This window comes from Callorhinus ursinus, unplaced genomic scaffold (assembly GCF_003265705.2).
Source record: "Callorhinus ursinus isolate GAN/ISIS: 27379988/994484 unplaced genomic scaffold, GSC_fseal_2.0 scaffold5, whole genome shotgun sequence".
Taxonomy (NCBI): domain Eukaryota; kingdom Metazoa; phylum Chordata; class Mammalia; order Carnivora; family Otariidae; genus Callorhinus; species Callorhinus ursinus.
Window position 1 is genome coordinate 14,850,520 of NW_027397067.1, and position 23,833 is coordinate 14,874,352.

Here is a 23,833-nt window from a genome sequence, read left to right on the forward strand (position 1 = left end):
TTGGGAAAATGATGAATAGTTACAAGTACTGTCATTAGAGTTGGCAGAGTAACAGATATATAGTTGACCCTTGAGCTACACAGGGGTATGGGGCATCAACCCTCCATATAGTTGAAAATCCCCACGTAATTCTGACTCCCCAAAAACTTAGTTATTAATAGCCCACTGTTGACCAGAAGCTTTCCCAATAACATAAACAGTTGATTAATACATATTTTGTGTGTTATATGTATTATAGACTGTGTACTTATCACAAATGAAGCTAGAGAAAAGGAAATGTTATTATCAAATGGTAGAGAAAATACATTTATAGTATTATACTATAAAAAATCTGCATAGAAGTGGACCCATGCAGTTCAAGCCCATGTTGTTCAAGGTCAACTATGTAGACAGAAACTGGAACCTAGAAAATTCTTGTCTGTGAAATTGCCGGAGAAATAAACGTGACTTTTCTAAAAGTGGTCCAGATTGGATTTGGTTATTTGTTTAACTGATTTAAATATAGGAAGAATGCCCTAGCATTGTGTGGGGAAAACAGCTAAGCCGTAGTTTTAAGGATGGGAAGAAGAATTTGAGGAAAAATGAAGGAAAGGGTGAACAAAGGCAACAATTTTAAGAAAGATGTTAAGGTTGAGTAATCTCAGTTTAGCAAAAGCCATCCAAAGGCTTGGGTGTCCTGAATATAGGTAAAATAAGGAATCTTATTTGGTAGGAAGGGCAAAAAAGAAAGACATAGTTCAAGGAAGTTTTGATACTAGTCAGTAATAGAAAAATAGAAGGAGGATAACAAGAAGAATACAAAGGAAAAATATGGAGGGGATTGAATTTAACACCTGTGGATGATCTTGTTCTGGTGTGTTGGTTGGAAGCTGACCACTTTATGGTATCATACAGTTGTTCTTGAGAAAGCAGTCTACTTCATGTCATTAGAGGGGAGGAAAATTTCTTTTTTTTCCTTCTTCTCTTCCAGGTTCCCTGACAAAAGATAGATTAACAAGAGAAAATTCATGCAGTGTACATTGTGTGAGAGAAACCTCAATGAAGAGTAACTCAAAGGATTGGTTAGAACTTGGGCTTATATAGCATCTTAGCAAAGGAAGAGGACTTCAAGTTTCTGGGGGTGGTAAATTGTGGGAAGGCAAATAAAATATATGGAAAATTAGTGGAAGATAAGGGCTAATAAAGTTTACTATGTAGATTCCTCAGGACTGGTAAGGATCTATAGTTGTCTCCAGTGATTAACTTTTGTCTTTCTTTGTGGAAGAAGGGAAGATTTATGTCCTGTTTTTAGGTAAATAGGGGGAAGGTGGAGAACTTCTCTTGTATCTGCTTCTCAGTTGCCTTAAGCTCAAAATAATCCTTATGTCCAAGTGGCATATTTTGGGTGTGACATATTCTGTCACCTACATCATCATCTGCTCCTTCAGGCCTCTCCAAAGACCTTCAATTTAAGGTTTCCTGTTGAGGTGGATTTCTATTTGAAGTAAGGCTTTTATTTATTTATTTTTTAGTTGTGAAATGTGAATCAAAGGTTGTACTCTTTGTTTTGGAGCAGTTTTGGTGGTAAGGAAGACAGTGTGTTTTGGTTGAGGACCCCCTCCCCAAAGTGTATCTTTGGGTGTATAAAAAGGGGAAAGGGTATGAGTAATTAGGGACTCTAACAGTGGGAGAAGAAGATGGAGAGGATTTGAGGTTTGGAGTTGCAGGCATGGAACCCAATTAAGGAGGTCAGGGACATCTCTTTAGTCATGACGTATAAGGGAAAGGCAATGGCAGAAAAGTTAGGGAGTCAATTCTGGTGATAGCCAACTAATTGTAGAAATCCTTGGAGTTGTCTTTTGGTGTTTGGGAGAGGGAAATTGATAATGGTGTTAATTTTTTTTTTTAGGAATAAAGTCTTTACTTCAGGGAGGATATCGTGTGCTAGCACTTGAGGGCTGTTAATTGTTTTATGTTTAGAGATGTTTTGTCCCTTTTGGGCAAGAGCTTGCAGTAAATACTGGGCATTGACAACCATCATTAAGCTGAGGTCATCTGCATACTGAATTTGGGTAATGAGACTCAGATACCCTCAGAGGATGGACTGAAGTTCCTCAAAAGAGGTTCGCCTGAGTCATGAGTGGATGAGACTGAGCAGTGGGGGAAAGAAGATGGAGTATAGCGTGGGGCTGTGCCTGACCATTCCTCATCCCAGATCTTCATATCACCCCAAGGGTACGTACGGTACTCTAAGAAAGAGGAGTATAGTGCACAGTAAAACTCTGCTGTGGGTAACCTGTCAGAAGAGTTCTTGTGGACTGGAGAGGGAGCTCCTGATGAGAGCCAAATTGCCACAGGGGTTTATTTATTCAACTGTGCTTAATGAGTCTCTGCAGCAGCTCCATAGGGGCCAGCCTAGTACTATGTATGTGTGTAGGTGTAGAATTAAAAGAAGTGAAGTTTAAAATCAACTAAAAAATTAAAGCCAATTACTTAAAATACTTAAAACAGAGAAATGGATTGAAATCTGAGACAGAAATAAAGCCCAACAGGGTAGGACCTTATCACTGTAACACAGCTAACAGGATGAGAGAGAAAAAAAGTAGAGAGAGGAGGTTAAGTCTTAGGGTTTGTAAGGAGGCTGCTGAGGACAGCTCAACTTCCCAGTAGACAATATTCCATTTAGCACAAGGCAGACCTTCATCCCACTTGTGACTATTCCCCTGGTGGCTGTCACCCAGGCTTGCAATGAGAACTAGGCCTCAGTAAAGTCTGCATCCTGTGAGTATTGACCCTGTGCTAGACGCGGGTTAGATACTGATTATACGAAGGTGAAAAAGACTGTCTGCATAGCACTTTTCAGCAGGGAGACAGGCAGGTAAACAGCTATAAATTCAGTGTCATAAGGATTGTTTGAGACCTCCACACAGAGGATCCACAAGTAGGAGCAAAGAATTCTCTGGAGGTTTAGAGTTTTCCCAGATGTGACAAGTGAGCAGCACTCTGCAGATGAGCACACAGAGAAAGCAGGAAAGGGCATGGAGCTGAGAAAACAATAAGAGCAAAGGTTCAGAGGACACAATACACACATTTTCCCTTCCTCCCTCCCCGCACCCCCTCCCTTGTTACTGATTCTGAGATGTCTTATGTGGAGGGGGTGATGGTTTTCAAAGTGGTGAAAAGGTTGAGTGCCTAGACTATAGGTGGGGTTCAGAGTCCTGCAATGTTAGGATGGAAGAACAGGTTGGGCCTGGTTGTAAAGGGCCTTGGATGCCAATTAGCAGTTTACCACACATGCAGTGCTGCTCTCTCAAAGTTCAGGGGATAAAATCCTGCAGAAAGGGAACTCTGGCAGCCATGGAAAGGGTATGTAAGGGCAAGAATAATGAGACACTGGTAGTCTAATGTGGAGGTTATTATAGCAGGTCTGACGAGAGGTGATTAATCTTTGAAATGGGTTGGGGTCAGACATTTCCAAGTAGGATTGGTAGAATCTGGTGGCCTGTGGAACTGGGTCTGAAAGGAGCATGGTGGTGTTGTGGAGGGTGTGGACTTTATAGCCAGGCCAGCCAAGTTCAGTGTGATGCTGGCATTCACTAACTCTGTAACTCTGAGCCAGGAACAGACATGTTCAAAGTTCAGTTCTCTTCTGTAAAAATGGGCACAATGCCAACTTACCTTTTTTTCAGCAGAGATTGAATGACACAATGTATGTGAATCTAAAGTTTTGTCTGGCACAAAATAAGTAATCCATACATTTGAGTGCACTTCAGCAGGTGTTCAAAGCCTCCCACGTGTGTTTCATGTGCATCTTTCTAGGGGAAGTCTTACTCTCCTGTACCCATTCCCTCCCTCCAAAAATAATAGGGCTCTTCACTATTTCTCAGACATGGCCTATTCATTCTCATCCCTGTCTTTGCTCATGCTATTTCTTTTTTGGAATATCCTTCTTCTCCTCAGTTCTCATTTTTCTCCAGGGCAGTCAATTCACCTTAAAGGCTCTGCTTCAAATTGTACCTCGTCTAAGAACACATCCTCAGTTACCCCACGTGGAAATTATCTTTCCTTCCAAAGCATTCTATTGGAACCATTCTAATGACCCTTACACTATACTGCACTTTACCCGGCTATTTTAGGTACATATTTTCTCTCTTCTAGGTAGCATCTAGTTAATTTTTCTATTCACCGTAGTATTTAATTCAGTGTATGGTGTTATCAAAAGTAGACATTTGGGGCGCCTGGGTGGCTCAGTCGGTTAAGCATCTACCTTCGGCTCAGGTCATGATCCCAGGGTCCTGGGATTGAGTCCATATCAGGCTTCTTGGTCAGTGGGGAGCCAGTTTCACCCTCTGCCTGCCGCTCCCCTTGCTTGTGCGCTCTCTCTCTCTCTCTGACAAATAAACAAATAAAATCTTAAAAAAAAAGTAGACATTTTATGGATTAATATGATTGACTTGGGTAGAAAAGAGAGCAGTCAAGCAAGTACTAGCTGTGGGGGCAGGAGGAGGACGACACATGTCCTTGCTAGCAAGAAAATCAGAGGAGATGTACTGCTGCCAATCCTAATTTCATTACCCCCATTTCTAGTTCCACCTGTGTAAATCACAGTTCCTCCACAGCATCTGAGTGTGGCAAAGTTCAACATTTAAGGCCAGTAAAGAGTGTTTCAGACAACACCATCCTACTAGTTTACTGAGTTTTTGGTTGTTTTGTAGGTTTCACCTGTTTTGTGAGCTACAGGCTTAATTTAGATGAGTGGCAAAGACAGTACATGCTCTAGTTCTTCAGTGTTATTTCTGTAAGAAAAATATATAGTATAAATATTATATATATTTAAATATACAAGTATATGTTATATAAAAATATATAATATTTATACTATATAAAAATATATTAAAAATATATAATATAAATATAAAATCACAATCTAGCCTAACAGCAGATTGTTTCAAAATTAAATGATCTGATTAAGTAGCACACTCTTTTTTTCGTTTAGAAGTTTTAGCTTATTAAATCTGCATGGCTTAATTTCATGATATTAGTTTGTGGTCCCTTTAAGCACAGCAAAAGACATAGAGGAAGATAGTGTTGAACTCAGTGGCCTGGAAAAGCAGCCTGTAATGAAAACTTACAGTGGAAAAACTAGCATTTGTGTAATGGACAACCAGATGTGGTTAGTTTTTCTTAAACTTATCTGTAAAGAAAAGCAATTTTTGAGAACAATTGCCTAATATTTGTATTGTATTTAAAAATGAAAAAGAAACAGCTATTGTTTATGTGAAAGATCTTTATTTTCTTTTGAACAATATTAAAACAAATAAATTATTGTGCAGTTCACTAACATACTGAGCACATGTTAGCGTTAACCTTATAAATAAAAAGCACTTCTGGTGCAATTACAGTAAAGTAATAGAGACAATTTGATAGTTATTTATCTTACCACCTTATAAAATTGCCTGCTCATTTCACATTGTTCTTTTAATGTTCCTCAGTGATATTTTAAAAAAAGTCAAAGTCCCATCATGAAATGTACTTCTGTTGATTGACATATTTTAATTCTATTTACTGCTAATGACATCAACAGTAAATCACATTTAAAAGACATCTTTAAATATTACCCTTTATTCATGTGCTTCACAGTGTCATAAGAAAGTGGTTTAAGTACCCAAATATAAATGAAGTAGAACTCTGATATAAACCTCCTTTACAGAGGAATAAAAGTTGGGTAAACCAGCGCTTTTTGTTGTTGTTATTGTTTATTCTTTTTCAATGAGTTTATTCTGTTATTTCTGATTATACAATTTTGTGAATTAAATGATTTTGTAAGGAAGACTTTATAATTTTTTTTTAGAAAAAGACATGATCTAATTTTTTAATAAAAATTATAATGTAAAGTTAGCTTCCCAATGCCAAGTCACAATTAAGTATGTTCTCTAAAGAACATTCACAAGTGCTCTCAATTTTTTCATAGACATATGTACAGAGAATCACAAGTATCAGCTCACCTGATTAGAATAATTTTCTTATGAAGAAAAACACCCTTCATATATTCTTTCACAAAGATACTATTGTATAATTAATGTTGAAACCCAACTAAGCTGAACAAATGTTTAACAAATTTTTCACCCTGTGGTTTTTTATTTTCAAGCTTAAAATAAAATTTAAAAAATCATGAAACACTATAAAATTGTCATAAATTGAAAGCTATACTGACGTATCAATAAATGAAATATTCTTTGACATAAACTATAATACAAACAGCACATTTTAACTACTGGTTTTTTAAAGTAAATGCGAATTATAGAATTTGGCTAGAATATTCTGATATATAGTAAAAGTAGAATTATTTCATACATAATCTGAAAAGTTCCAGGTGTAACTGACAGTGATTTTTAAAATGTAAACATTTCCTTTCCTTTGTGTAGTTGTGTTATTGTTCAATTAAAAATAGAGTCCATGTATGACAATTAAATATTATTCCATTTCTAATTCTCTATGTAGTCATGATAAGAATAACCAGAAACTGAAATCAAAATTACATTCTAGATTTATTTGAAAATGCAGAAATAATATTAAGAAACCATCAGCTATGCCTGAAATATTTCCTAAATTATTTTTGATTATAAATTGTATCAACATGAGTAATTTCATAAAGAGGTCTAGATGCTACATATAATAGTTTATGGTGTACAGACTCCTCAGTCAAGTTTCTATTGTGTAAATATGCTGAAATAGAACTTCTCTGAGATGAACTATCTTGCTGGTCCACAGAATAACTCTGTAAAACTGTATTCAGATTTTAATCTGAATTATAATCTAATCTGACATCCACCCAAAATGGGTGTTAATAGATTTTCATCATCAGTTGATTTGTGCTAATTCTTCTTTTCAGTGGACCATGTATACATTTATTACTAAACCAATGTAGTCAGATAACTTGTTGCAAATGAAACTTTTCAGAAACAGCTACTTTAGGAGATGCTTTCAAGTATAAAAATCAGGAATCCTTTAACTACTTGAAAGATACAGAAAATGCATTTAAAAAGTCAAGAAGTTTCCCAAATATCCATGTTGCTCATGTCAGAAGAGTTTTACATTTTAAAAGATCAATCAGAAAAATGTTAATTAGCTTAAAGGATTTTTTTTTCTTTCATTCATATAACCAGGTAGGATCTCACTCATGTATTTACAATTAGGAAGTCATTGACATTAAGTAACTTCTTCTCATTGACTGATCTGTGAAATGCTGCTGAGGTAATTTTCAGACTTCATTATAAAATTTGTCCACTCCTGACAAATGCCCTCCATGGAGAATTCTGTACCACCATATTCCAGAGGAAGAATGTCTGGGAAATGCTGAAGTAAGCTTTGTTTGTAATTGTTCCCGTGCATGTGAATCTGAAATAGCCAAAATGTTTTAGAAGATATACCCTCAGTCTCTCAGTAGATTTGATATATTTTTAATGTAAAATCAACACCACAGAGCAAGGCATTCTAATGACTTTCAAGATAGGAGAGCATGTATAGACACTATGCCCTTTATTTCTCTGCTTTTGTAAGAATTATACTTAAATTTCTATTGTGCTGCTTATCAGTCTAACCACCTTATTGCTTTTTATATGTATTTGTATTTGTATAACTATATAAGATTTATAGAAAGATATTCTGTCCTCTTTCAAAAATAGATTTTTAAAACTCTAAATAAAATTATTTTATACAGTCTATTCCCTAATGTACAGGTGATTCTTAGCAAAATATCTAACATCCTGAGACTGTTCTAGAGATGATAAAAATATACTTCCTGGTATTAGTTCATATGAATTAGAAGCATATATCTGCGCACACCGCTATGTATATGGGGAGTAATTTATGTGGTACAGTTGATGGATACTCTTGGCTAGAACAGAACTGAGACAATTATGATGGTTGAGAACCTTAAATTTTCAAATATTTTAAACTATAAAAAGTGATCATATAATGCCATGAAGTTAAAATAAAGACTTAGAGCCTTCAATTAAAAGCACATCTTGCTAAAAATAAATAAGTGCCCTTTTTCCATCTGCTAGGGTAAAATGTTCATCTGTACATTCAATGATCATTTAAAAACAGCTACTGTATGCTAGGATAGGAGAATTGAAAAATGAATGAAACAAGTTTCCTGGAGTTGGGAACCTCAGAGTCCCAATTCTTGATTTCTTCTGAAATGTTTAAAATATCATCAGCTAATTGAAAAAAATTCTACCATTTCCTCAGAAGGGGGCAAATAAAAACACAAGGTATTGCCAAAATGTTGAGAGGAGAATGGCTTGATTGGGTCCCCATCTCCCTTACTTTGGCAAGTCTGTTTCATGTCAATTACCTTTCACTGAAATGCTCCACCTACCTTCTCAATTTTTAAATTTTTCTTTCTTGTTTGCTCATATTCTCCTATTCATTAGGTTCGGTTCATTGTTTTTGTTTTTATTTGTCCAGAATATAACCCAAAATAGAAATACTTAGTTTTAGATCTTTCAGAGTTAAACAAAACGTGTCAGATATTATCAAGCTACACTGAAGAGAGACAAAAGTGAGCCCCCCAAAATTGACTTTTCTAAAAATGCTAGAATGAAAAGTGGCCATCTTCATAGGTGTAGTTTTTCTTGAAGACAGATAGAAATTCCTACTGGATAACCTCTACAAATTATCCTTTATAGACTAATGTAGAAGGGTGGTTGCCATTCTTGGGAATTCAAATTTTATTTTTAATACTTGAAAAATCCCAAGAGATATTAGATATTCACCTGAGATGAGGCTCCACAAGATAGGTAAAAACAAAAACAAAGAAACCCATCAAATCTCTTTGCTTTAACTAACATGACATTAAGTCACATACCTTGGGTATTGGGGTTTTCAGTTATGCATGTCTAATTTAAATACATTTATTTTTTATTTGCACAGATAATACATTCATATGGCTAGAAATCAAAACAAGATAAAAGATATACAACGAGATGCCTTGGTCCCTACTCAAATCTCATCCACCCCGTCCACACCTCTACTCTACTACATATAGTTAGGTTGCTTTCTTGTAGCCTTTTAATGTAAATGCAACTAGAGATTCTGATTTCTCCCCTTTTTATACAAAAGGTAGCATACTATAAAAATTATTCATTTTTTTATTTCACTTTACATCATGAAAGTCTTATTGTATTCCATTGTGTTGATACAGCTGTTTATTTAACCAGTTCCCTAATGATGAACACTTGGCAGTTTCCAGTCTTTTGCTGCAATGAATCCTTTTGTAGCTGTAATTTTGTTTATGTGCTGGTATATCTGTGGGATAAAATCCCAGAAGTGCAAAGGCTGTGATTTTGATAACTATTACCACACTGCCCTCTATAGGGAATATACCATTTTGCACTCCCACTTCAATGAATGAGAGGCTGTTCCCCCCACAGCCTAACTTGATTTTCCAAATTAAAAAGGAATTTTAATTTATAAAAATGCTTTGTTAGACAAATACTTAAAACATTGGGTTAATTGTGGGGAGGGGAGGTAATAATTCAATCCTTAAATAAAAAGGTTTGGAACATTTGGTACAGAAGAATAGTGACTTGAATATGTTTTACTTACCCGTTCCTTAATTTTTTCAGTCAGGAATGGTTTAATCAGGGAAAAGACAGCATGGAAAATTATTGGCTGATTTATCAAATGGATACCACGAACTTTTAATGGAAAGGAATCCTTTTGAAAATAAAAAAATTATTAATAACAAAGCATAAATCAATATATATTCCTATTGACCAGTCCCTTCTCTGAACACTTGCTTTACTTAGTGCAGTACCTAAAGTGGGATTTTATTTTCAGAATTATTTATTCCATCAACACAATATCCTGCTCTGCAGTTCACAGTCATTAGATTAAGGAAAGATCCTGAAAAAGCTTTCACCTTATAGCTTAGGCAAAGTATTTTAAGAAAGACCTGCATCTTTTGTAAGTAAGACACAGAAAATATCCTTTCCAATCACATATAAATGTTCTTTCAATGAACCAGTGAGTCATTTGGATGTTTATATTTAACCATGTTCCCCCAATTTTTATTTTGAGAAAAAAATTAAAATCTCATAAGAAGCTGAAGGAATAGTAAACACACACTTTTAAACTTGGCACAGGTATAGGTCTTTCACATCAAAGTAATATAGGTTTATTTAGAAAGCTTAAAACATTAAGAATTAAAACAAAAAACACTTCATCAATAGTTTTCCTATACAAAATATGTTAACATACAGACTTCTCCTGCCAAATTTCTTTCATGCAAAATTCTTTTTTTTTTTTTTTTTTTACCTATGCATAGCTTTTACAGATGTGTTATCAATTTGGAGCTTTTCCTTCCAGGTTCTTTCTATGAATAATTTTATTTTAAACATAATTGCCAATATGCTGTCTAAATAATTTGCACCCTGTTTTGTTTCATTGACATAATACAATTTTTACACATATCATGAGTTTCAATATTGCGATAATCTATCAAATGGACATACCATAATTTCCCTATTTCTGGAAAAATAAACTGTTTCTAATTTTCATCTATAAAAATTGATTCTATAGTAACTATCTTTATTTATCGGAGGCAATGGTGGTTATAAACACAACTCCTACAGTCAGATGACCTGAACTGGAATTCTTGCTTCACTGCTGACAAAATGTGTGTACTTGGGCATTGCTACGTCACCCCTCTGACATAGCTAATTAATCTGTAAAATGGGAAAAATAATAGCTATAGGCTTGTTTGGTCATTAAAGGGTAATGCACTTGAGACATTTAGCAAAGTACTTGGCACATAATAAGCTACTATTGTTATTATATATGAAGTCTTTACTGTATTTCAGATTATTCGTTGGCTAGGTCCCCAAAAGTAGAATTACTGGATCAAAGATGATGGCCATCTTAAAAACCTTTTAATTTCTGAAAGAATTGTATCAATTTATACCTACCAAGAATGTAACATTTTATTGTACCATTGCTATAAATATTGTTTTGAGTCAATTTTTTAATTTAGGAAGAAAATTTTAATAACAGAAACAGAAAGTTACCATGTTATTATTTAAATGTATAAATTCTGTAGTTACTAATTTTGAACCTGCTTTCAGTTTCTTGCAACATTCTTTCTTTTATGAATTAATAGCACTTTATTTCCTCTTAGCATTATTGAATTCTATGTGTCATTTTAAAATTATTTATTTTCTAATAAATGTACTATCCTCTTGCTTTGTTGAACATATAACTAAATTGAAATCTATTATTTGGAATTAGTATCCCAAAGAGTTAAAATATACACTTACTGTAAGAACAGCAGCAATCTTCTTGGCTACGGATGGGGTGATTTGAAAAGCATGAGAAAACTGCCAGCCTTCTAGATCAAAGATAGCCTTGATACCATTCCGTTGTGTTTCTACCTCCTGTACAATAAGCTCGGATGTGATTAGACTTACGCGAAAAACATCATAAGCTGTGAAAACTTTTGGGTCCCATTGTGCTAAAAAAAATTTTAAAAATAGCATAGCTCAGCATAGTGTAAAGATTCAGGAAGATTTACAAAGGGAAACTAATTCTTTTGAGACTTAAGACATCAGTAGAAATAAAAACATGGACAAAGAGCATGGACTGAATAATGGATCAATTTGGTAGTCCAAAAACACGTTCCTGCTATTTCCTCCATCCTCAAATCCTTAGGGAAGAACAGATTTTTAAGGGCATGGGGGAGAAGAGAATGAATGCAGGCTGGATTTGATTGCCAGATGAAACTATAGCCCAAAACATTCAGGAGGGGGTTGTGGCTAAAGAGGAAGATGTCCCCAGGTATGCTCCCAGGCATGCTCCCAGCTCGGAGGTGTTGGAAATGGGAAAAGCAAAGGCTTTGGGGTGATAAAGGATTATAAAGAGTAACTAAGGTCCCTATAGTAACCAAGGAGGGTGCTAAGAGAAATGGATGAAGAGCAGACTGGCAGGCTGATGTATCAGACACCCCTTGGTGGCAACAGCACATAGCTGTCATGTCTGCACAGGCCAGAACAGTTTAAGTGTAGGCTTTGGAAAAGAGCCAGGGAAGCACTCCGGTAGCTGCCTACACCCAGGGGAAACAACAAAGCATTACTGACATTCCTGTCCTCTCCCCTCCCCCACCATCCCTGGGCAGGCCAGGGCAAACAGAAATGACAGTAATGGACAGGCAAACAGGTGATCTTAAAAGAAGATAACACATTCACTAAGTATTATAACATTTTTAAAAATACACACAAAGAAGAGGGGAACCACATTCAATACACAAAGGCATTAAAACCTAAAGAAACAGTTAATAAAGCAAGAGACATTAAAAAGAAGCAAAATAGTTTCAGTGAGGGAATAAAAGGGTAATGTAGGCTATTATTATAAGAACAGGTTATTATTTAAAAGAATGAGTTGAGGTCTGGAAATAAAAAGATGATAATTCAAGCAAATCTCAGTTGATGGGACAAATAGCAGAAAAGACACAGCCAATGAGTGCATAATGGTTTGGAATACCAAGCTGAGGAATTCTCTGAAAAGAGCCAACAGTTGATATGTATGCATCAAAAGACTCATGCAGCTAGAGACATGTAGCTAGATCCAGAGTTCTGACATCCAACTAATTAGAGTTCTGGAAGGAAATAATGCAGAGAATAGGGAAGAGGGGAAAGAGGAATAACAGTAGAGAAAAATGTTCCAAAGCTGAAAAAAAATGCAAGTCTTCATACTGAAGGTTCCAAGGAGTGCCTAAGGAGACAAATGAGAAAGGGGGAAAAAAAGATTCATGATTAAGTAATGGTCAAGTTTCAAAATACCAAAGTTTCTGGCTTGGACAACTGGGTAGAATGGTGGTACCATTTATTGAGATAGGAAACAGGGGAAGAGAAATGTTTTGGGAGGAAAAAATCACAAGTAGTTTTGGACACGTAAATATGGTGAATGAGAGACATCCGACTGGAGAAAGTTGGAATAGGGAGCTGCTCATACAGATCCCTGGGGACAGGAGATGGTGGGGTGAAGACAGAAATCTGAGAGTTGTTTGTACTTGCATGACAGCCTGCAACAGGGATTATTTTAGGTCTATGCAGAAAGTAGCATAAGAAGAGGAAGCTAAGGCCAATGCACTAAAGATTTTCAGAATTGAAAAGGTGGTAGAACAGGTGGTGCCAGCAAAGGAGACTCAGAAGGGGCAGCCAGTTTGAGTCAGGGAAAATATCAGGAGAATGTGGCATTAGAAAAGCCAAGAGAAGAGGATATCTCAAGAAAGAGCAAGTGGTTTGCTGTGTTGAGAGATCAGGTAAAACAGAACTAAACGTGTCCATTAGATTTGGTGAAAAGAAGGTCACTGATGATTTGTTAAGGTCATTTCAGCACAGAGGTGGAAGTGAAACCAGGCCAGGGTGGACTGAGAGGAATTGTGAAAAACTGTGTGAAAATATGGATGGCGAACATCACTAATTTGAGATGTTTGGCTGAGAATGAGTAGGGAGATGGCTGGGGTGGAGGCTGGAGGATCTTGTGGGATTGAGAAGGAGTTTTTGTTTTGTTTTGGATGGCTGACCCTTAATAGAGTTAAATGTTGATAGGGAGTGTCTACTAGCAAGGAAAAAATCGAAGATAGAAAAGAGACAATCAGAAGTATTCCCAGAAAGGCATAATGGGATTGCCCTTTGCTTTTTAAGAGCCTCAGCTGCCTGCTAAGAATTTGAGTAATCAATTCATGGATAACCCAGCTCAAATATACTATACTACTTCAGACATTGGCAGAAAGCTACAATGGTGAAAAATACAAGCAGAATGATTGAAAGTCTGCAGTCAAGAAAATAGTTACTGGCCTAAATTCCCGAGCTCACCAACATAGTTGTCTAGACCTGTGCTGTCTAATGAGGTAGCCATTAGCCATGTGTGGCTATTTAAATTTAAACTGATTAACATTAAATAAAATTAAAAATTCAATTTCTTAGTAGCAAAAGCCACATTTCAAGTGCTCAATAGCCACATGTGACTAGTGGCTACTGTAGAACAATTTCATCATCATAGAAAATTCTATTGGATAGCGCTGGTCTAGACTCTAAGCTCCTTTAAGGCAAAAGGAAAATATGCCTTAACTTCTTCATTCCTTTTCCAGCATCTCTTTAATATTTATTGAGTGCTCATTATATGTCGGGTAATGTTCTAATTATATTTCATGTGTATGACAGGATTTAATGCTCATAGGAACCCCGTGAGATAGGTTTTTACTATGCCTGTTTGACAGAGGACAAAATGGGGTTGCAGGTACATAGCTGCCCATGTAGCTAGAACATAGCAGAGCTGCAGTTCCAACCTGGGCAATGTGCTATAGAACTTTAACCCTAAGAACTAAGCCACAGTCAAAACGTAATACTCACTGTTAAATTTTATTTTTGCTGCAACAGTATAATAGTTTCAAAAGGCATAAAATTATATCTGGCTGGTAGTCTAATAGTGGCAAAAACTGAGTTTCACCTTGTGTTGCCCTGATGGACTAGAGAAAAAAAGGTTCTGTGCATTTTCACTGCAGAGATGGTACCTAGGGAAAGGTGGTTATGCTAATGTTCTACCCAAAACCTCTACCACAGATTTCCTTTTTTAGTTTCTCCCATTAATTCAATTACATTTAGGAAATTTATAAATCTTTATCCTATCCTTTCCTTTTACTCCTGAACCTCTTCTGAGTTTTCCCTTTGCACCCTAGAAAAAGATCTTACTCTACATAACACACAGGAAATTTGCTGCATGCCCTTCTGTTCTGACCATCACTAACTTACACGTTTTCTGTTTTTCTTTTTAAGATTTTATTTATTTGACAGAGAGAGAGCGCACAAGCAGGGGGAGCGGCAGGCAGAGGGAGAGGGAGAAGCAGGCTTCCCGCCGAGCAATTAGCTGGATATGGGGCTCGATTCGATCCCAGGACCCTGGGATCATGACCTGAGCTGAAGGCAAATGCTTAACCGACTGAGCCACCCAGGGACCGCCCCAACCCACATGTTTTCTTGATTTTAAAAACAGTATACTTAAATGTTAATGTACCATGAGAAACCCTCTCGCTAAGCAATAGAAGACAACTGATGCAGTGTTAAGGTATGTATGTATGTATGTATGTATGTATTTATTCATAAAGCTTTTATTTTTAAATTATCTCTATACCCAACGTGGGGCTCAAACTCACAACCCCGAGATCAAGAGTCGCACGTTCCACTGACTGGGCTAGCCAGATGCCCCCAGTATTAAGGTATTTATGATCAAAGTAGCACATTTGTTTTTTCACTATCAAGATGTCATTTTTACTTCTTAACTTGCCCCAGGTAATTCATGAACAAATTTGAAAAAACTCCAGCCAGGCAGTACAGAGAGGGTACTTGCAGAAAGAGCCCCCTGAAGGTTTCAGTTTTATGCTCCTGGGACCTTTGAGTAGCATTGCCAGATAAAATATGAGACACCCTGTTAAAGCTGAATTTCAGATAAAAAACAAATAATTTTTTAGTATGTATGGAGCATACTGATACTAAAAAATTATATCCTGTTTATCTGAAATTCAAATTCAGACTGGACATCCCATATTTTCATACACTCTATGTTTACTTGCTACATAAAACATAGGTAATATCATCATTCTCGCAACTCTACCTCTAAAGAACTTGGGGAACTAGATTCATCATCCTATAACACTGGTGGAGCAACAAAAGGACAGGGCAGACATTATGACATCTGTTTTATGGACAGTGGCTTCATGACTGACCCAATTGTATCTGACACATAAGCAGGAGCAAACACCTGGAATCATTCTCCTCGGTCTTCTGATACCCTAAAGAATTACATGCAGCGCCTTCTTTTCAAGATCATAAACAGCTGAGTTACAAGCAGGTATCTTATCTATAATCAGGTAGAAAAAGCAAATCTATAAAGAGGCCACAAGAGGATGCTGGGAGCAGTGTGAGTCCTTCTTCATTACATGCCATTTTTAATCACACACAGGTCTAAGGGAGGGGCAGTCACACTAAAGGAAATACTAGGAAGGCCTAATGGTGAAAAGGGGAAGCTATGACAAGAGGGGTATGTGGAATACAGTGTCTTCAACGCAACTCAGGGATGCCGCTTTCCCACCGGACCTTCCCCCATCCCAGAGAATAAGCCCCTGGCTGCTCAGCCTTGGGTGTTATCCAACTAGCCATTCATTCACTCCAGAAATATTTAATACATCCCTACCATATACTAGGTCCTGGTTTCAGTGTTAGGATACAGACAAAATCCATGCTCTCATGGAGCTTGTGTTAATACCGTTCAGAATTCTTATTTGGATTTCCTACCTAAGCATTTTCTAAACACTTTACACCTTGATCTTTTTCACCTTTCCCCCCATATTTCTCTACTCTGCTTTCTTTCTCTCTTATTTTATACCGCTGACTCTGTGGAAGAATGGAAGCAAGCTTTTCGTTGGTTTCTAATTTTCTCACAGTTGCCAGTTTTATTATATTTGAGGGACATTACAATCTAAATTAAACCTAAGTTAAAACCTGAAAAGTGAAATTCTTAAATATGGACTCATAAAGCTTTCAATATGGCAGCCAAGAAAAAGAAAAGCAGTGCTGTATATGACTTACCGATTCTGTAAATAAGAACTTTGCTGCCAGTGGGATCTCTGGCTCTCAGGACTCCGAGGTAACCAGCCTTCAGAAGTCCCAGAATACGTCTAGGGCACAGATCTGCACTTATTTCTGGACATTCTGCTCTCCACTTATAATAATTTTTCAGTAACTGAAAAATAAAATAAAAATTGATTACAGATGTCATACATGGTAAGCACCTCGTAAAAATGGAAGCAAAGCCTTGGCATTATGTACAGCTCTTACCATCCATTATGTCAGGATTATAATCTGGAGTGTTTTTTTTTTTTCATTGTAAAAATTTAAGTTCCCTTCTTCAAGCATCGCAGGTGATAAGACTTCATCACAAATTCAAGTTGAGTAATTTTCATTTGTCTCCTATGGTTGGTAGTCTCCAAAGATAGCTACCAATAATACCTCCCCTCCTGGTAGACACATGCCATTTGTCCCGTTACAGGTGGAATCCAGTTGATTCCTCCCCCCAGAATCTGGGCCAGCCTTACATTTTACTTTGGCAGAAGTGACACTGTGCTGGTTTAGGAAGGCTGGGACTTTCTGCATTGGCTTTTGGGGACCCAGAAACCACATCAGAATAAGATTATTAAATAGTAAGTCTATGTGGAAAGAGGCACTAGACAACCAGAGCCCATCTTGGTCTGGTCTCAGCCAAGTTCCCATCTGATGCAATGTGGATCACAGATGAGTCATCCCCACTCAGCCCTCCCCAACTGAGAGAATCACAAATAAATAGTTGTGGTTTAAGCCACTAAATTTGGGGATGACTTGTTACTCAGCAATAGATAACTGAAATATCCACTGTTAGTCCATTCTGAAATAAGGAAAAATAGAAATCAAATGAATTAGGTCTACAAATATTTTTGGAGCATCTACAATGTTCTACACACTGGATAGGCACTTGAGTTATAGCCATGAACAGAATAAAATGCCTGTGGGGCATTTTATTGAGGCTTATTGGGGCTGACCCGCTGGTGACAACTGGATCATACATGCCATGCTACATAGTGAAAAGTTAAATTCCCAGGCTGCTTCGTCAGAAAAACCTTGACTCTACCATATATCACCTGTGTGATCTTGGGTAGTTATTTAACTCCTTTGTGTCTTGTTTCCTCCATATCTGCTTGCAGGATTAAGCGTAAAGCATACATGGACATAATGAGTGGTAGTTACCCCTGCTATTGTTGTAATAGGAAAGTTATTTGGATTTATTGCTCATCTGAGTATCTTAGTGCAGGTTTATGTTAAAGATAACTAGAATTTTTTGGTTTCATTTTCTTTACTAAAAAAAAAGAGCTAAATCAAAGATATAAAGGAACATCTCTATACCATTGCTATACTTTCTACTAATAGAAAGACAACAAAAATCAACTTTGTTAATAGTGGTATGTATTCCGAGCAGAACAGTAAGCCCAGATAGTAGGTCTTGGTAAAGTGTGGTCTGAAGGAATCCCGTTTTCTTTTCATTTTAAAAGAACTGCCAATAATGTTTACTCTGCATTTACAAGAAATACGGATATTGCCAGTATGTTGTGGAGAATACTAACATCAATGCATTTAAAGTTTATTATAGTTTAATTTTCCTCTTCACGATGTTTAGCATTCTCAATTTTTGTAAAATGACAATATGTTTGGGTTTTTTTGTTTTGTTTTAAAGATTTATTTTGAGAGAGAGAGAGCACAAGAGGGAGGGGCAGAGGGAGAAGGAAGGAGAATCTCAAGCAAACTCCATGCTGAGCGCGGAGCCTGAGGGAAGGCTCGATCTCACGACCATGAGATCAAGACCTGAGCTGAAACCAAGTGTCAGAGGCTTAACCATCTGCACCACCCGGGCACCCCAACAATAAGTCTGTTTTGAGTTTAAAGAGGTGAGGAATGGAAGTTTAGATGAAAGGAAGGGACGAATTTCATATTTGAGAGTCATTGGAATAAACATGACAGGTGTGATCACAAAGTAGTAATGACCTGGAGGAGAAAGAACAAATAGAAATTTAAAAGCCAAGTAGAGGGTGAAATTCCGAACCTGGGGCAACGTTAATGGCTGGCAAAGCCTGGAGAAAGAGAAAAGCTGGCTGGACTGGAGGAGCCTCGACACCATGGTGCACAGAAGGGAGGAAAAAGTTATGTATGTCTCCTGCCCCCCTCTCCTCTCTCTCTCTTCTCTCCCTGATGTTGTCTTTCTAACTTTCTCTATCTCTGTCTTTCTCCGTCTCATTTCTTCATTTAATAAACTTTTCTGAACTCTTCTAAAAAAGAGAATGTTGCCACGGGCTGAATAAAACTGCAAGGTAGAAAAGAAAAAAGTCCCTAAATTAGCCAACAAAGAAATAATTGGTGACCTAAATAGCAATTTCCAAAAGCAGAAAGAACAGAAGGTACATTGTAGATTCTGATATATTCATTCTACTCTTTGAGTTTCTCTTCCTCCTCCTGTCTTAGAGGGCATCAGAATAAGTGTTAAAAGAATGTTACAGTGCTCATTACTTTGATAGCTCCCTCAGATACAAAAATAGTCCTTTGAATTCTGATTCAAGCAAAACACTAGAAGGAGCATATTTGCTCCTATATAAAAGTAACGATTTTAATTTCCCATGGAATCATAGAAGTTGTAGCTTCATTAAAAGGGATCTTTTAGGTAACAGGCAGGGTCCTCAGCTTATTCATCTCTGCAGAATGCTGGGCACCCAGGAGATAGGTACAAGTGTTGAATGAAAGAATAAATTAATGCATGAATAAACCAGCCGAATTCACATACTTGAAAAGCTGACTTTTTCGTAAAGGTGCGCAAATCACTCTCCTGCCTTTGACATTTAACTTTTGCAAATTGAAATATCTAAACCTGGATCGTTGAGCATTACTTTTCCTCTGACAAATAAATTCAATACTCGGCTGACATAAATAAGTTATGTAAATAACACAACCGCTACTGAGCAATTCTCAAACAAATCATCAGAAGTCCACAACAACAACAAAACTGGCAGCAGGTGAACATTCATTACTGGAAGGCACCTGTTTTTGCCCCAGTTAGGAATAAATAAATGTAAAAAGTTAGGGTTTATTTTAACTATGCTTTGTAATAGAGTCAGTTTCGTCTTATATTTTTCATGTGCTTTCAAACAAAATAAGAGCTGTAGTGTTGGTGTGTTTACCGGGTTTAATGGCATCATTTCAATTCCTTCTCACGACCATCCTGAGAGGTAACTACTATTTTCCCACGTTAAGGATAAGAATACCAAAGCTCAGAGAAGTTACACATTTGTTTAAGGGCAGTAACTATCAGGAGCAGAGTCACTGAAACTGACATGTGATATGACAAATTCTACAAAAGAAGCTACAGGAAGAGTCAATGGATTTTTGAAAGCTTCAAAGACTTTGGGGAAACCGTAAACATACTTAAAGGAAAAAAAAACTTACCACATAGAACAAAAACATAGGGAACTGAACTAGTCACTTATAAAAGACAGGAACTCACAAGAACATGTAGGACAGACAGAGGTTAACAGTTGGCCGTTTTATGTTCATTGTTTTGAACAGAAGGGGCAAGTGCAGTATACTTGTGAGCATAGGCTCTGCAGAGTTTAACCCAAGTTCAAATCCCTCCTCTACCACTTAATACCTGATTTTGGACTAGAAACTGCATCTCAGTTTCTTCTAAAATGAGAAAATAATGAGATGATCCACACAAACACTATTTACCCAAATACTTGGTACTCTATAAACTTTTAGAATCATAAAAACCTCATTAATTCATTGTATCTTCAAATACAAAAACTAGAATAATGAGAAATTTCATTGTAACTGAGGGGCTTATCAAGCTTTCTTCATATACTAAAACTATAGGGCTTTTATATTATAAATAAGGGAGTTTGAGTTAAATTAACTGCCTTTATGGAGGAAATTGAAAAAAAAAAATAGTTTCACACTCTAAGCCTTTCCCTTTCCTTTCCAGTTGGCAGAAAAGTAAGGCAAAGAGTTCACAGACAGAAACTTGATCCCTATCCAGTGGATTTAGACAGTCTTGCTAACCAATTCCTCAAGGACATGGTGAAATGAAAACAATTCAGGAAAATAAAGAATACAGAAAACAATATATATAACAGCTGCTGGGGGTAACTTTTATTCCTTCTTGTGTTTAACATTACTTTTGAAAAGCAGCTAAAATGAAATCAGTAAATCACACACTTTTTTATTATTAGTGATCTCTACACATTTATATGTTTAATGTTTCATTTAAACTGCACTCCTCATAGGACCTAAGATTGTCTTTATATTTAGTAGTTGCTGAGTAAATATTAGTTTATTACCCATGATGTTGGGATACCTGAGTAGCCATCTGACAAAACAAAAATAAAGTCAGATTCTTATTTCATTCCTAACATCAAAATAAATCCTAGTAGGTTAGCAACTCCAACATTAAAAGGAGACATCATAAATTACCAGAGAAAATTTTGGAGAGGAGAAGAGCTTATAAAACCCAGAAGCAATCAAAGAACAATCTAATCGATACATGTGATTACATAAAAATGTTTAAACTCTGCACAGAAAAGAAAAATAGTACAAGCAATGTCAAAAGACAACAGACTAGGGCAAAGGCTTATTTTCTTTAATACATAAAGATATTTTATGAATAAAAAATGTATATGTATATTTTATGTGAACAAAATGGAAGAAAATTAACAAACTAAAAACAGCTAACTGGAAAATAATCTAAAAATTTTAAATATATGAAAGATGATTAACCTCACTTATAATTAAACAAGTGCATATTATAATGAGAACCAATTTCTCACCAAGCAGGTTGACACAGATCATAATGTTTGATAGAACAGTGTAGGTGATAATATGGAGAAAAAGGCGCCATTTTGTAATATAAAAGTGATAAAATTAGTGCAAACGCTTTGAAGGACACTTACATTCATCAACCCTGAAAATGCATACTTCACTTCATCCAGGAACTTTACAGGTTGAACTTATAAGGATATATTCCTATTTTTGCACAAAGACCTGTGTATAAAGAGATACTACAATATCCAGTTGGTGATAGAAGAAACCCCATTTGTCTTGTTTACTGCATTTTGTGTACAGCCAGGCAAATTGTAAGAGTTCAAAAAATAATCATTGAATGAAGGAAAGAACAGCATGTGTTGGCATTGCCATTGGCTGAGAATAACTCCCCTATCTAATAACCGGGACTGCTTAATAAATTTAGATATAATAAATCCATACAATGGAATAGTACACAGCCCCCCAAAAGAATAAGATTTATGCACACATACTGAACTAGGCTGATCTCTATGGTAAATTAGGTAAAAACAAAAAACAAAAACAAAAACCAAACAAACAAGGCCAAATGTAAAACACATACATATGCTTGTGTGAGCACAGACTATGTCTAGAAAGATAAACAGGTAACAGTAACTGATTCTGGGTAGAGGACCAGCAAAATGAAGGTTTGGGGTGGGGAACTTTTTTCCTTTATAAAGTTACTTTTAGAAACTTACTTTGCACTCTTTACTGTTCATAAACAAAAAATCACCCATGCTCTTTACTTTTTCAATTAAAAATCAGTTAACAACAACAACAAAACTCATACTGGGTCATGTTTTGATTCTGCACTAGTATACTTCCCCTGTCTCCCACCTCCCAATATGACACCGAGTAAGCCACTTGGCAGAAGGGCTAGATCAGATTCAATTGCTGAGTGCTTACTATATTGTCAAGCTCTGTGCTGGGTACGTGTTGTTCTGCTAAATTGGTTAATGTTCAATCCTCGAAATCAGTGAGGTAGGCTTTCTCACCATTATTTAATAGAAGAGGATGCTGAGCCCAAAGTGACAGAACTGAAGGTTACATCCCTCTTTTTTGGTTCCTGTCTTCCTATCACCCCTTCTTCAACCATCTGTAACATACCTGGAAACACAAAAGAACCACCTCATCCCACATCTTTCCACTCAAAATATACTGGACCGCTTTACTGTCCTGACACTTAAGTATTATTATTAATAATGGCGCTATTTTGCTAGAATTTGGCTTCAGACCTTCAATTTTACTGGCAACTTCATTTTCCCCACCACAGGTGGAGTGATCTGCTAAAATGTGATAAATCTAGGTTTCCTACTTCAAAACTGTTACTGTTTTATATCGCTGGCTTCGACCAGGGACAGGAAAGACATCCCTATCTCATCTAGAGCACAGTTCCAGTGTTTGGGGTCAAAGGCGCCATCACCCCAGAGCGCTCCAGCTTTTTCTAGGTTTCCTGTTTCCGTGACTCAGAGAAACTTGGAAGGACCCGCGCGGGAGTTCTCAGAACACCTGCAGCCACCGCGCCCGCCGCCCGGTGCGTTAGAAGGGCGCCGAGCCACCAACGCTCGGCAGGCAACTAGGGATTTCACAGAGGTCTGGCCATGCCGCTGGTCCCCGGCCCTGCCCGCGCAGGGGAACGCAGCAGAGAAGCGTGCTTACCCGCCAGGCCAGGTCGAGGTCGAAGTCCCGGGCGCGCAGGAACCGCAGCAGGAAGGAGTCGGTGAGTGGCAGAGGCGTCGGCGGAGCGCCCGACGCCCGGGCCCGGCGCCGCAGCTCGGCCAGGCTGGGCTGCAGCAGCGGGGAGTGGTCGGGCAGCGCGCTGAGCTGCAGCCCAGCCGCCGGCCCCGGCCGCATCTCTGCCATGCCCGACCCGCGCTTTTCCCCGCCGCCTTCATAGGGGCGGCGGGGAAAAGCGCGGGCTCCGCGCCACCCTCCGGCCCCTCCTCCGGTGGCGGCTGCCCAGCGCACACCCACCCTCCCGCCCGGCCGGGCCGCGACGGGCCTCTTGTCCCCGCGAGTGGGTGGGCCAGCGCTTGGAACCACGTGGTGTGTCCACGGTGCAACTCCTCCTGGAACCCCGGGGTGGTAACCCGAGCCTCTTTCTTCAGTGAGGGAAGTCGTGGTGTTCATCGCCAAAGGGAAGAAATCAGAAAGTTTGCCTACCCTGGTAACGATTAGTTGGGGCGTTTTTCACACACACACACACACACACACACACACACACACACACACACACACACACACACACTGCTAGAACAAATTTTTCCGTCTTTTTCTCCCTTCCCTGACGCCTTTCCTCCCTCCCTCCCTCCCTCCCTCCCTCCCTCCCTTCCTTCCTTCCTTCCTTCCTTCCTTCCTTCCTTCCTTCCTTCCTTCCTTCCTTCCTT

The 23,833-nt window shown here is 37.7% G+C and overlaps 1 protein-coding gene across 8 annotated transcripts in view; it reads right to left on the bottom strand.

The window, feature by feature from the left end:
* TTPA (alpha tocopherol transfer protein) overlaps positions 1–23,417 on the bottom strand; it is a 33,968-nt gene extending 10,551 nt beyond the window's left edge. Inside the window, exons 1-6 of one of the 8 annotated variants that reach the window (XR_012378218.1) lie at positions 23,106–23,414; positions 16,626–16,779; positions 11,301–11,494; positions 9,588–9,702; positions 4,247–4,369; positions 834–975 (exon numbers count right to left, since the gene is read on the bottom strand). Coding sequence is in view for 5 of the 8 variants with exons in the window: in XM_073892820.1 (XP_073748921.1) it covers positions 927–975; positions 4,247–4,367; positions 9,588–9,702; positions 11,301–11,494; positions 16,626–16,779; positions 23,106–23,309 (837 nt within the window). In the remaining 3 variants the exon portion in view is untranslated. Of the gene's footprint in view, positions 1–791; positions 976–4,086; positions 4,370–5,248; positions 7,378–9,587; positions 9,703–11,300; positions 11,495–16,625; positions 16,780–23,105 lie in introns of those variants that run through there. The other 7 variants (XR_012378219.1, XM_073892820.1, XR_012378220.1 and 4 more) reach the window with 7 other exon arrangements.
* Positions 23,418–23,833: the final 416 nt, after the last annotated feature.